Genomic DNA, 15,047 nt, shown 5'->3' on the forward strand with positions numbered 1-15,047 from the left:
TTTCTACAGTTCATATATTACTTAGTTAATAAATCATTTAATTACTTTTTTGAATTGTCATGGGTTGGGTTAGGTCTGGTCGAGGTAGCATTCAAATGAGGGTGCAGTGGGACCCATGAATCAGCCATGCAATAAAGGCCCCACTATTTGATTGATTGGTTGGCATGTTTTAATTTAAATTGGAGATTGGAACTTAGCTAAAATACAATTTATAGTTTTTTAACTTCATATCCAAAAAAGGAAAAAATTTATTTAAAGGTAAGGCCCCAAACGATAAAATTAAGGTGTATCTAAAAAATTCGGTAGAAATTGTTGTTTTGATGCTAAAAAATCATCAAATCAATCATCTAAGTCTCAAGATGTATAGACATGAGAAAAAATGGATTTCAATTTTAAAAATAATGCATAATGTAATGTATTTTTTGGACCGTGAATTTTTTAGATTTTTCAAGTGATGATAGATCTACCCATTCTACACTATATTTAAAGTTTCAAATTTAATAGTTAAATATAAATTTTTTTTTAAGCCGTGACAAAGATTTATATTATTGAAACAATATATTTGGACAGTACTTGAAGGTACGCTTTACTTTAACCGTTTAGGGCTTCAGCCTCCAAAAAAAAAGTACTCCTTATTGGGCCCCTCAAATGCCTTAAAAGACACAAAATGTTGGCTCCATATCAGCACTATCTTCTTTTCCTTCTCATCCAAACTATTCAAATAGTTTAAAAGTAGTTTCTTTAGTGCAAGACAGCAATCGTGACCCATTCCTTTGTACCCAGTACTGTTTTCTAAAATAAATCCGATATTCCTCGTGCACCCTCGGATCCATCAAACGAAATTCCTTGTAATTTACGGGGGACAAATTTTATACGTTTGCAATAAAACGTAATGAAATTGAATGTGTTGCAATAGAAAAAGGGTATGGATATGCACAAGCGCAATAGATTTTAATTTCCTTGCATGGAAACATTATAGAACAATATTGTTTGAAATTGAGTGGACGGTGGGGATTCCGGGACCACCAATCCAATGGTGGGCGACCAGTTAGAGGGTCAAAACTCACAACCTACACTATGTCCTCCTCTAGTATCAAAGTTCATTTTTTAATGTTTTTAAATAGAAAAATTGTTTCATACGGAGCTGGACCGGGGTCCCAGGGCATAAAGCATCCAACTTAAAGATGAATGCGAATAGGTGTTTCATTTAAAAACAATTGAAACTAACGGTATAAATATTTTTTTAATAAAATTATTATTTATAATTTTTAATATTTATTTATTTTTTCATATTCACGATCTCTATGTTAGATATTATATATGCTTAAAAATTAAGTCCAAAAATGAGGTGACTCATTTCTATATGGACCCCATATGAACCGTGTCCTTTTTAATATCCCTCCTATTAATTTCCTTTCTAGAAACACTATAAAGAGACAGAGTTTCAAACTTCAATAATGAGAGAGAGAGATTCAAACTTGAAATTCAGGAGAGAGAGGGATTCAAACTTCAAATTCAGGCGAGAGAGAGTGATTCAAACTTCAAATTCAGGTTCGAACGCTTCATCCGCTTGTGAGTAACCGAGTACTTTAAATTCACTTCAATTGTGAATAGCCCTTTTACTCATGGGTGTGCTTTGTACAAGGCCGTGGCCTTAAACAATCAACATAAGGCGCAACTTCAAATAGCATTGAAAGATTATTATTTTTAGTATTGTAAATCTTTGTGATGACCCGAAATTTATTTTCATTTCTAGTTATAAAATTTAAAGTTTAAAAAATAGTGTAGATCGAGTGGATCTATGAACACTTGAAAATCTAAAAAAAATTGATGGTCCAAAAAATACATTACAAGTTACACTATTTTCAATACTTGAAATCCATTTTTTCTCTTGTCCATACATCTTGGAGTTGGGATGATCGATCGGAGGATTTTTTAGCATTGAAACAACTTTTTTTTAGTGAATTTTTGATGTACTATAATTTGATTGTTTCCTTATATAAACTTTTTAAGGTATTCTACTCCCTAAGCAAGGGTCAATTGGTACCACCTTGTACCAAATATTAATGGTTTCATTTTATGTATCTGTGTATATATTTTTAACTACTTGTTTATTGATTTTAAATGGACAATACGCTCCCTTGGGAGAATGAAATCTTTGAGCTAAAGTGGAACCCTCTACTTCAAATTGCAAAAGCCCTCAGGTATTCTATTTGAAGGAGTAAATATATAGCACACTCTCGCAAGTGCACTATAAAGACACTGAAAAGACAGATGCCTTTACCACGCGTGAGCCTGTCAACGATCACCTAATAAGGGTTAGCCCAACGGTCGTAGTTTGAAATCTCCCAACGCGTTCCTTTGAAAAGCAATCTGACCTCTTTGAGGTGTACTTTCAAAGAAGAAAGCTCTCTCTCTCTCTATAGATCTCTCCCTCTAGAGAGAGAAAGAGAGATCTCTCTCCTCTTATTTTTTTTTACATGTCAACTCTCAATAGAGTCTCAAACCATAACAAGGCGTTCACAAAGCACTAAAATAAGAAGAGCCACAAATGACTAAGACTAACCCCAGTTTTTGTTTGTAAAAGAATCGTAAAAACTTTATACGGTATATATCCTGATCCAATATTATTTTAAATCCCATAATCTAAAAATAACCAAATATACCCCCAAATAGAGGCCGGTTTTCCCCGATGAGCCGTTCAAAACACTAGGATGGCAATGGAATCTGACCCGGCCCGGACACGAGGGTAGAAAAAATCTGGGTATGAGTATTGGTCAAAAAACCGGTTCCAAATCATGGAGCTGAATACTATTTGGGTCTTGGTCTGGATCCGGATACGATTTCTTGGGTCCCAATATATGAAATATATTTAAATATAGTTAAATACATAGATATTTTAATTTTTGGGTCAGATCCGATCAAGTCCAAGTCCCATACGATAGTTTTAGATTTGAATCTGAATCCAATGAATTCGGCTTTTGTTCTGGGTCCATCCTACAAAAGAACACGAAATTCCTAACAATTTCAAATCATTAACCGCAAGATTAAAGTTTAGATTATGCTAATATTGGGTGAGTTTTGAAGAAAGTATAAGGGGTTCTACTTTATGCTTTTTCAATATTTTGGTTTGATTTATGTTCACCTCAAAACTATCTAAAAAGATGTAGTAAATGGTGGCGGAAAGCCTTTAAATGGCAAGGAAATCTCCCGCTACCTTTATGAAACTAGAAGTTTAAAAAATAGTGTCAATCAAGCCGATACATAAATATTTAAAATATTAAAAATAAATAGTCTAGATAACATGTTATAAAATAAACTATATTAAAGCTAATTTTTTTTTTTCTTCAGTATACACGACTTGAGTTGAGATAATCAATTTAAGCGTTTCCCAACATTAGAATAAGGTACATCTTACTTTTACATTATAGGATTGACGCTTTATATAATTTTTTTATTTTAAAATGCATAGGAATTAGCACTTTATATTAATTTTTTCCTTCATAAAATTAAGGGAGTTATGCTTGTCAAAAGGGGGGGGCATTTGTCATTTTAGAAAAGTGTGGTCTGTTTTGGGTCACTCGCCCGTAATGTTTGAAAACCGAATCGAATAGTAATATCTGTAATATGAGATGGCAGTTGTTACCCATCAATAAGTTTGTCTATCACCCAAAATAGAGTAAAAGAGCTAAAAGTTCCAAAATCTAATTATTTTCACATATGACCAAAACTACCCCTAAAGTTTCTCAAATAACCCTGCAGCTACACTGCTCTAAAAACACAAAAATTCCCAATTATTCCAACTTATTAAGCTGAAAATAAGCGGTGGTTACTTATTTAGTTGCTAAATTCCACTAATTACCTACCCCCAAATTTTATAAATACCACACAAATATAGATACTAATTTGAAATTTCTAAATTTTTTTTAAAGCCCACAGCGTTTTCGTTAAAGAGGGTATACACTGAGACTATTTACATTTAAAATAGTGAGGTCGCAATTATTTATGACCATCCCATGTGAAATGTATAGCTCGGTTGTATCACAAAATTTGATAAAAATTCTTTTGAACTTTAATCTGGTTTAATGTAATAAAGTGCAGCCATCCAATTTCCCATCCAAAAATCAAGATTTATTGTGATTATTTTGTATAAAAAATAAGTAGTCTTGTTATAGTTTTATCTGTCGTTAACTTTCTTGAATATTGACAGATTATTGTCCTTCTAAGGTATGCTAAGGGCATATTATGGTATTTGGCCCAATCCATTATCGAAAAATAAAAAATTAAGAAAAACCTTCAGAAAGAAGAAACGTCTCGTCACCTGTCTACTATAAATAGAGTTGTTCTTTCGACAGAGGAAATGCCATATTCTGTCTCTAGCAAGCCTGACCCGTTCCCTCTTTCTCTCTTTAACCTTTTGTGCCTCAATATTAGGGTTTTATCAGAGCTAGGGTTACGGAGAATTAAGGTTTCAGGGAATCAGGGTTTCAGAGATGGGACAGCAATCGTTGATTTACAGTTTCGTTGCTCGTGGAACCGTGATCTTAGCAGAGTACACGGAATTCACAGGGAATTTTACGAGCATCGCTTCACAATGCTTGCAAAAGCTTCCTGCCAGTAATAATAAGTTCACATACAATTGTGATGGTCATACCTTTAATTACCTCGTCGAAGATGGATTCAGTGAGATAAATTTCCCTTTAAAGTGAATATTTTTTTGTTTTTTTTTGCATGCTTTTGGATAATATCTGATAATCTGATTATTGTGAGGCGATGATAGTTTTCAGATGCTTGGTATCGCTGGAAAAGCATTTTTTATGCATTTTATGGAGGATCTGTGATTGCAAATGAAGAAGTTGAGTTGTAGATGTATCATTCGTATGTATGTTATATGGCATATAGAGTATTGAAACTTGATTTCCTGTAAAAAATATTTTATTTGCGGGATCTATGGTTAGTTTGCAATTGCATTGCTTTTTATTTTTATTTTTTATCAATGTTTGGGGATATATGAATGTATGCATTTCATGATATTTAGGTGATACTTTACTGGTACGATCTGTGTGTTTAGCATGGTTAAGCTTTTTTTGTTTAATAACATTTAAATTTTCATTATTTAGTGGCTGGGTTTCGAAGAATGTTGTAGATTATTTTGTTATTTTGACTTAGATATATGTCTTTTGAGTATCAAGTATGACACATATTTTCTTGTTTTTGACTTCATTGTCTGTGGCTGAATTATTGACTGATACTTGTGCTGTCTGTATTGTTGTTGATACGATCTTAATGTTCTGAATCTGAATGATGAGATGTTTGTTTTCTAGTTTCTTTTTTTTTTTTGGATAACAAGAGTTCACATAAACTTACCGATTTCACTTCTTCTAGGTTGTTCAATTTGACAAGGAGATGAAAATCAGCTCCTAGGTTGTCTAGAAGCTCATCACATGGAATTCATACCTGCAGTTTCTCATTCATGGCATTTTTCTATTTATTATTATTGCTGTTGTAACTATTATTATCCTCTCCATGTTTCACGTTGCTCAGTTTCTGGTTGTGGATTCTGAACTGGATTTTTGGAGGATATGTTTTCTGGATGTTTTGGTATATCAAAGTGGTTTTGGGGACTGTTATTTCTAATACTCAAGATCAGTAGTACTCTAGCGTTTTAAGTCAGCTGTGAACTACAGTTAGATGCATGGTTGATGTTTTGTCTTCGGGAGTTGATTCCTTTAATGCTTATTTGTATCAGAGTAGGAAATTTTAGATGCTATTGGGCAAAAATGTACTTGGTAAGATAAAAAAAAAAAAAAAAGCAAAAAAAAAAAGAAAAGAAAAATGTACTTGGTTACTACTTGCTACTGGATAGGTGTTTGTTTGCTTCTGGACACGAGTGCTTGCTGTTTTAAGGCATCTACGGATTCCCTCCCCTCTATCCTCTGAAAAGAAAAAGGAAAAAAAAATCTTAGAAAAGAACTAACATGCATGTGTGCTCACAAACCCCTTTTCATATGATAACATATTAGCTTTATTTTCTGTTAAAGACTGAAAAGGAAGTCAAAAGGAAATCTATACTCTATAATACCAGTTTGTCATGGAGGCACAGACACATGTTTCAAATATCCTATTTGTTTGGGTAAATGTCAAAAGGTAATTTGGAGGAATAGTGGAATTAGACTGATATATCCCCATAACGTGTTTACCACATGTTCCTAAGATCTGTTTATTTTTTTATTTATTTATTGTTGTGAGCTTGAATTCATCTGGACCTGCAGGACAGTTTCTTTTGGAGTACAATAGATTATGATTTTTCTTTTAATTTTGAGCATGGAAACTGGTTCCCTTGGAACCTTGGGTATTCATTCGCGGTCACAGCTAGTAATTTTTGAAATGATGTGATACACCTTCCCACTCTTGCATCATGGAATTGTAAGTCTTTCCAGTTATCATATGGATTCATTTTGGTAATTCCATTTTGAGGATCACTTGGATCTTTTGATTAGTTGATGCATGTCTAGTTCACCTAGTGTGATTGATTTTGAGGGGCTTCTTGGTTATATATTAGGAAAAGTGGCTATGATTGTTATTGCATGGGCACTGAATAATGGTTTCTCAGTAGAAGACATTTCCCATTAGATATTTGCTAAACACTAGAAATTTTGGATCTTTGATGAATTTTTGATTATGATACGTGAGAGTAATTAATCAGTTCAGGCTCATATTTAATGGTTGCCTTATAAAGAAAATGAACCACTATAGATATTTGGAGAATAACTGTCAAGAAGTGAAATTCAGTAAATCTCCAAGATGTGTGAGATTTTTCATTGCAGTTCTAACTGGAACTAGTTCTTTATGTGGAGAATGGTTGAGTTAATACCATTGGGTATCTTCCAAGCCCTATCCATTGTCATCTGTTAGGAGTTAATGATGACAAATGGGTATAACATGCTAGCATATCTTAATGATAGCTTATTTGAAATTGCCAATTGATGTATGTGATTGTTGGAGACCATCTGACTTGGACTTCCTTACTCTCGTAACCTTGTTGAAGAACGTATCATGGAATATATCGTTGACATGTCCATTGGATTTTTGTCCTGAAGTGATATTTCAATTGCAACCAGCCATATATCATGAGAGGGTGCGTGGCTAGGACGATTTTGATTCTAAGGCAGTCTATAGATTTATTATTTTGTTGCCTTATGCCAGTAATTTTGAAGAGAAGCTTCTGTTAGTTGGGTGCTTGAATGGGTGAAAACATTAAAATTAGATCACAGTGGTTAGGCGTGGGATGAATCAAGAAAATGGGACAAGGTGAATAATTTCCTTTCAGTTAGTTGGTTGAGATGAGGTGTGGCTCTTGTCAACTCTGAAGAAGAGAATATTGCGTTTCAGTCGTTTCCTATTAATATTTCCTCATCTCCACACTAGTGAAATGGAAAAATTTATGTGCAATGTTTTTTCCTCCCTGATATACCTCACTAGATGAAGAGTGATAAGTTACCATCCTGATATAACCTGGATGTGTAATTGATAGTGTTAAACGTTTCAACTTTTCATAAAATGGACTTTGTCATAGTTATTATTGTGTATAAGTCCTTGTGTGCACTTGTGATAAATTCGAATTTGAGGATTCGTGAATGATATTGAAATTATCTGTTTATAGACATGGTTACACAATACATTGGTTTGACTATTTCAAATTGCAACTATTACTAGATTTGACATTTTGTGTTCTCTTTTTTATGTGTCCTGGGAATTAGGGATTCTCAGAAATGTAATGTTCTATATGTCTTGCATTGATTTCTAGACTAAGCCTTGTGAGTTCCGATCAGATTGGAAGCCCTTTTCTTATATTCACTATTGTACTTTGTCCTTCAACAGGGGCCAAATGGAGGAGATCAAAACTATTCCTATGTTGGGGGGCATGGTCAAGCAGCCTCTTTAGCTAAACTTAAACAATCAATTTATTTGATTTATTGATTATTATCATGCTAAAATTTACTGATTGAAATGGATTTCTGCTCATCTGTGAAGCTTAGGATTTTCTAGCCTCCATATCTAGGTTGAGAGCAATATGGGACTGCAACCCCACCGATGATCCGATTCTTTATTTACCTTTTGTGCTTCCTCTTCGGTTAATACTTAATAATGTGTTGGTGCTTGTAGTTCTGAAAAGCAGAAATGGGTTTCTTTGTCGTGTTTGCTTTCCCCGGGTTTGATGATGGTTACCTATTTATTGAGGCTGGGGTTCAATCTATCTTCCAGTCCTCTATTTACCCAACATGCTTCCAATTGGGGTTTAATTGTGTATTGTTGCTTCTAGATTCTAGAAGCAGAAATGTAATCTATTCATCTTTGAAGTATGTGTATAGGACATGGATGGTACTTGTCTAGCAAGCTGAGATGGTCTTGGGCTCTTGCAGTTCACGGTTTCTTTAAACCATTGGTGACATCCATTATGTGACTGTTCCAAGTTCCTAACTTTGCATATTGTAAAAATGTGAGATATCATGGCCCATGTTGGAAAACTCGCTAGGCGGCACTAGGTGATGGGGGGGGCTAGGGCTGCCTGTCTAGGTGGGCGCCCAGAGACATGGGCATCCAATTGTCGAATGTTGTTTTAAGGGTTTGGTTAAATACCAAATCCCTTGGATTTTAGTTAAACATTAAATTGTATCAAATAGTCAAACATTAAAGAAAATCATATATAGAAAACACCATAACTCATAAAATGAAAAAACCCTAATATGGAATCTTTCAAGCTTCAAAAGGGTGAGCATCGGTTGCCAAAAGTCTCTTTTCACAACCCCTTCAAGCCCAAAAAGATTGGGCGCAAATGTCTTCTGAATTTGCAAGAAATTGAAAATTTCGGGTTTTCGTTCGATCTTGGATTTCTCATAGGAACTCCGGATTTGACCGTATTTTTTGCTTCAAATTGGTTTCCAAGGGGTTTGTGGGGTTAAAATGACCCCCCATGGTTTTAATATAGTGAATTGGGAGGCAAGAAGACTAAAAATTCCCCTAACTGAGGGGCATTTTTGCTCCTCTCTCTAATTTTTTATAGGCCGCCTGGATAGACCACCTAGGCATGCTCCTGGGCGCTTACGCTTTATGCATGTTCCTGCCCTCGCTTGACTAGGCCTGGGTGATGCTCCTAAGGCCTCTGGCCGCCTAGGCAATTGGGCAGGCGAATTTTCCAACATTGATAATGACTTATTGTCTATTGAGTTTCATTTGTTGTAAACTTTTGTTTGATAGCATAGTATTTGTAATGGTATGTCAGTTAATTGCTTATATTTTTTGTCCTCTTAAGAGGGAACTATTCTTTACATGTAATTTTGTTTTGTAGCGTAATGTAACTAATTTGATTGGCGATGCCAAATATATCAAGGTAACTTCTTAGAGATTTAACCGTGTTACAAAAATCACAAAATGTGAATTAATTCTTTTTTTTACAACAGATGATTATAAATATATAAATATATAAATATATAAATATATAAATATATAAATATATAAATATATAAATATATAAATATATAAATATAAAAGAATAACTGAAGTAATTCACACATTTGAGATAATGTAGCCAGTGACAATGTTTATCTATTTTTCCTTCAATATGCTGGTTCCAAGCCCGGATGAGAAAGGAGGAGGGTTGTATTAAGTTGGCAGCCAACAAAAAACTTTTGCCACATCCCTATCATGAGCCGACCCTAAATAGTTGAGAAAAGGCTCAGATCTTGATGATGATGATGATGTTGATTCTTCAGCTGATCTACTTTTTATATATTTTTAGTTGGAATATGATTCAATGGTTACCACAAGAATAATTGTTTTGAGCATGTTGATGGTACTTGCGTGCTTGGGGTTTTCCAAAGCTCTAATGAGCTTTAGGCTCATGCTTATATTCATTGGAAACCTACTCTTCTTTGCAGTGTCTTAGGGATTTCCTGTTTAAAAATTTCTACCTAGTGCCTCTAACACAGGTTTGCATTATTTCCTAGAAGAGTGGTTTTGTTTAATGTATCTGAAGCATTTTTTTTGTCCTTTAATTTTTAACTTTGAATAGACAATTTAGATGCAAAGCCTAAACTAGTTCATTTTAAAAACTCTTATCTAGGATTTTAAAGTAGTGTACCTGGAGTGGAAGCTTACCTGAAATGCAAATTTTTGTGTTGTGGTCCTGTGGTGAAGTTCTTTTGGAGCTGGAGTAATGGAACTAGTTTTGGCTGGATATTTATTTTGTTAATTACCCTTGTGAGTGCCTATATAGTGTCAATTTCTGCCTTCTGGGCCTTTTTTTTCATTTTTGTTGGACCATTGTCTCCTAAACTCAGACCTACAGCAATTTCTGTTTTTTAATTGATGTCTCCAATTTTTCGCTATTTGAACTCATTGTCTTTCAGTTTTTCCAGTGTTGTAGTCATGTTGTTAGTTGGATCTCATTTTCTTCCTCGCATGCCTTTCATTCACTGGAGGGATTCGCTTTCTATTTTGTTTACTTTGGACAATTATCATGTCATATTTTTCCTTACCAAATCCAACACCCCTTTTTTTGCTTTAAGCTAGGTGATCCCTTCTTGTTGTTCTAAAGATCTTGCGTGGATTTCGTTTAGAGTGATGATGTTGTACAATAGAGAGATATTCTTTGATTCTTGTCACAAACCTCCCGTCTTCTTCCTCATTGAGTTTTCATTATTCAATATAAACTCATTATCAATACTTAGGTCGCATTGTTGATTCTCTTTGGTTGCATGAATGAGGAGTCCATTTTGTTTATTTTTCTCTTGCACCAGTAGGTGCACTGGGATTATATGCAGACTGTTTTTGTCCCTTTGTATGGGCACAAAGGGTGTGGCCATACATTGTCTGGTGCACATTGTGTTGCCAATTGTCATCACATTTTGTGCTGATTGTTCAGGGGATTTGGGAGTTTTCCATTGATCTAGGTTTTGTGAGTCACCTTATCCGTCGGGGACAATGATGTGATGGGCAAACTTGTCAAATTTGGGGAGGTGATGGACAAATTTGTCAAAAATGGGCCTTATGCTCAGTTTTCTCTGAGTACATTGGAGATATCATTTAGATTTAGCATCGTATGGATGCCTGGCCATGCTTTCCATCTTTTGTTATGAGCAAAACATAAAAGTTATGTTGTACTGTTGGAATTTGATTAAGTATGATTGGACTGTATAAGCATTGATGTTCTAGAACTTGAAGAGCTTCCGGTCTTCCTTTTCAATTTTGATCGGCAATTCTCTCCAATGATTCTTTAGTTGATCTGAAGCCCTTAAACTGGAAGTTCTCCTCTCTTCCCATGTCATGTCTATAATTGTATCAGTGTGAAATGTCAAGTGATGATAAATGTGTTGGTAAATTGAGAGATTTTAAGTAGAGCTTGGAGCTGTGTTGATCACGCATGTTCAATGTACTGATAACATATTGAAATTTTACGATTCTCACCGATGCAAGTAGAAAATCTAAAATTACACCTCAAGTATGCAGTAGTTTTTAAGTTGGGGGTTTAATCTTGGGAAATGCTATATGACTCGTGGATGTTGGAGTTAACCCACTTGGAACCTCACGAGTAAAGCATGGGTGGTGCTCCAAATGAGTTCTAGTTTTTGATTTTAGCCTTACACATGGAAAGGCTGCTTTGAAATTCAATTTTTGAGAGGGTGAAGAGGAGGTTGGTACCTTTGACAGGCAATCTTTTTATTTGGGAGAAGTTTCGATGTTGACAATTGCAGCCTATGTACCATTTGAGTCCTCTGTCTGACCTCCCTAACAAAAACAAGAAGAAAAAAAAATTACTCCAGAACTTTTGGTTCCCTCATTCAATTTTCCTATATCTATTTAGGGAGGCTGGGAGGGAGGAAGTCCCATCCGTCTCTAAGGGTGGCAGTGTTTGGGTGGCTGCCTTTGCAGATAGAAAGAATACTTGGAGGTAACTGTCAAGTGCTATCACTTCCCCAGTATTTACTTGATGTGTGTAAGAGAATCTGTTCCTCTATGTCAGGCTCATGTGAGGATTTCATTTTTAGTGAGGTTTGGAAGGCTTTATGAGCAGATGCAAGCCCATTGCTGATGGGGAAGTGAGAGTACCTGATGACAGAGTGGAATGCTATCAGAGGTGGTGAAGCTCCTTGGACCAAGGTGATAGATAGGTGTGGACTGTGGTGTTAGCAGAGGATTTTATGTTTGATGCTCAATTCTTTGTAAACTCTCTTTCTCTAATTTATATCAATGAAAATTAATTAATAGGAAAAATAATTATCTCATTTCAGTCTCTTGGGTCTTGATCCTCATAACCTTGCGCTCATGGATGTCCTTAATGAGAATCTGTTAAAGTTTATATAGTCAAATGTCTGTTGGTATGTTGTGAGATCGTGCATATTTATGGGCTTGATATCTGCCAATATTTGAATTAATAACCACCATGTTTAAAAGCACTTGGCCTTATTATCTTGAGGAATGAATGTCAATTTAATATGGGGGTATGATTAAGCTCGTATTCTTACTGAAGTACGAGTACAACATCCATCTATGGCTTGTTATGAGGCGATGGACGTGTGTGTGTGTGTGTGTGTGTGTGTGTGTGTGCGCGCGTGTTATGAGGCGATGGACCTGTTGGACGTGTGTGTGTGTGTGTGTGTGTGTGTGTGTGCGCGCGTGTGCAAGAGAGAGAGCGAGAGAGTGAGTGAGTGAGCGTGTGTGTGTGTGTGTGTGTGTGTGTTTGTGTGTGTGTGTCTCCATTTTCTATGTGCTATGTGTGATATTCTAGAAGTCATTACAGTGGCAATGTGCTATTCAAATATCATATTTGGAAGAATTTGTCAAGTGCCTGATCATTCCTTGGTGGGTTGTTACAGCCTACTGTGTGGTCGCGGTTGAATCAGTGGGAAGACAAGCGCCCATGGCTTTTCTGGAGCGTGTGAAGGAAGACTTTAATAAGAGATATGGAGGTGGAAAGGCTGCTACTGCTGTTGCAAACAGCCTCAACAGAGAGTTTGGGTATATTATCTCCTCTCTTTCTCAACCAACTGTAAATTATCCCCTCAACCAACTCTAAAGGTTCCTATGCTTTATGCTTTTAATTTCTTGATTTCATCATTTATTTCTTTGCTTTCTGCTATCTATCCAGTACTTTGAAATATTGCTGTTTCATAAAGAAATTAAAGAGTGGCATAATTTTTTTTTTTTCTTGGGTACTTCAGCGGTGGGATTCAAACTTTGGGGTGTTGTGTTGTGATTGCTATCGCATTACATTTTCTTTCATTCTTCTTTATCTACTAACACTCGATATTCAGAACAAAATTAAAGGAACATATGCAATACTGTGTGGACCACCCGGAGGAGATGAGCAAGCTGGCAAAAGTGAAGGCACAAGTCTCCGAAGTTAAAGGAGTAATGATGGAGAACATTGAAAAGGTTGAATCTCTCTCCCTCCCTCCCTTCCTGTAGTATAAAGACTAACTCTAGCATGCAAGCTAGATTTCAAATACATCATAAACTATGAGCTGATTTCATCCGAAGAACCGAACTGTCAACAATCACTTCTAGTCTGATCTACTGGAGCTGGAGGGGAGGTTCCAGCTTTTTTTCCAATGCTGTCTGGGTTTCAGAGAAATTCAGGTTTTGCCGTGTTCATGTTTTTGAACCAATGCTGTGTTCAGGACTGTGCACGGGGTTTTAGAGAAATTACTCTATGCACTGGGTTTCATAGAGTCCTGAACACTGGGTTTTAGTGAAATTACTCTATGCACTGGGTTTCATAGAAATTTAGGCAGCGTTTGTTTTATTATGAAAATTTTGGGAGAAAGGGTCTAGACTTGTATATGAGTTGTAATATATTGTTTTAGTGTGGTTGGTTTACAGCAAAACTCCGACAAAATTTGACCCTCTTCTTCTCTCCCTCTCAAAATTTGGCACACTTCCTTTCAAGAAGCATGGATAGTTTCTTGAAATACACTTAGTCCTCTGGTGATTTTGGATGTACTGGAGTTCCCTCTAAAATTCATTAGAATATTATTAATATACTGTTGCTTATGTTCAGGTACTTGACCGTGGTGAGAAAATTGAGCTTCTAGTGGACAAAACTGAAAATCTTCGCTCTCAGGTTTTTCTATAGCTCAGTCTTTTTCTTCGCTTTCCTTTTCATTTGATAGGAGATTCGCAGTTGCATAACCATGCCTTCTGTGCATGTGTGTGCATGTGTGTGCATGTGCATGTTTGTGTGCGTGTGCATCAGGGTGTGTGTGTGTGTGTGTGTGAGAGAGAGAGAGAGAGAGAGAGAGAGAGGTGTTACCCTCTTCATTAGCATGTGTTTCAGAGAGAGAGATATGTGCTACTTTCTTCTTCAGCATGTGTTTGCAATCAAAACAATTGTATATTTGGTGTTCAGGCTCAGGATTTCAGGTCACAGGGGACTAAGATGAGGCGAAAAATGTGGCTTCAAAACATGAAGATCAAGCTGATTGTCTTGGGTATTCTTATCGCCCTCATCCTAATCATAGTCTTATCTGTGTGTCATGGCTTCCATTGTTGATCAAACTGTGAATTGTATTGCTCTCCTCTTGGCTGCTGCTGCTGATGCCAGCACAATACCTGATGGAACTGTGGCTTTTTTGTGGGTGGATGAGTTAGGGCTATTTTGTCCGTGGAGGAGTTAGGGCTTGTATATTCTCTGTTATGCATGCGTTCTTTAATGAAAAGGATATTTTTTTTGCTTAGGAAGGTTTGGTGATTCCTAACTTTTCAAGTGGTGATGATGGGAAGTGCAGCAGTAAGTAGAATAATCTATTATGTTTCTGAAACACCACTTTGAGGATGAGAGCTATGTCATTAAGGTGGTGCGGATAGCGGGGGGAGATTTATTTTGTGACATAGGTAATCGAGCTGTTTGTTGTGGACGAGAGCCATGTCAACATTTGAAATAGGGCTTGGGTCGGGCCAGCCATGCGTGAGTGGAGTCAGGTTGGCTATAGGGCCGTCCTAGGGGTGGCAATGGACCCAGACCCGATCTAAGACTTGAGGGGTAGACC

The 15,047-nt window shown here is 36.1% G+C and overlaps 1 protein-coding gene across 1 annotated transcript; it reads left to right on the top strand.

Annotated features, from left to right (window-relative positions):
* Positions 1-4,362: 4,362 nt before the first annotated feature.
* LOC18447245 (vesicle-associated membrane protein 721) lies at positions 4,363-14,735 on the top strand. Its single transcript, XM_011629844.2, has 5 exons — positions 4,363-4,683; positions 12,876-13,017; positions 13,314-13,434; positions 14,060-14,122; positions 14,408-14,735. The coding sequence occupies exons 1-5, from the start codon at positions 4,494-4,496 to the stop codon at positions 14,549-14,551; spliced, it is 660 nt and encodes a 219-aa protein (XP_011628146.1). The 5' UTR covers positions 4,363-4,493; the 3' UTR covers positions 14,552-14,735.
* The last annotated feature ends 312 nt before the right edge of the window (positions 14,736-15,047 follow it).

Source organism: Amborella trichopoda, chromosome 7 (genome assembly GCF_054954075.1).
Source record: "Amborella trichopoda isolate Santa Cruz 75 chromosome 7, AtrichopodaSantaCruz75HAP2 v2.0, whole genome shotgun sequence".
Classification (NCBI taxonomy): domain Eukaryota; kingdom Viridiplantae; phylum Streptophyta; class Magnoliopsida; order Amborellales; family Amborellaceae; genus Amborella; species Amborella trichopoda.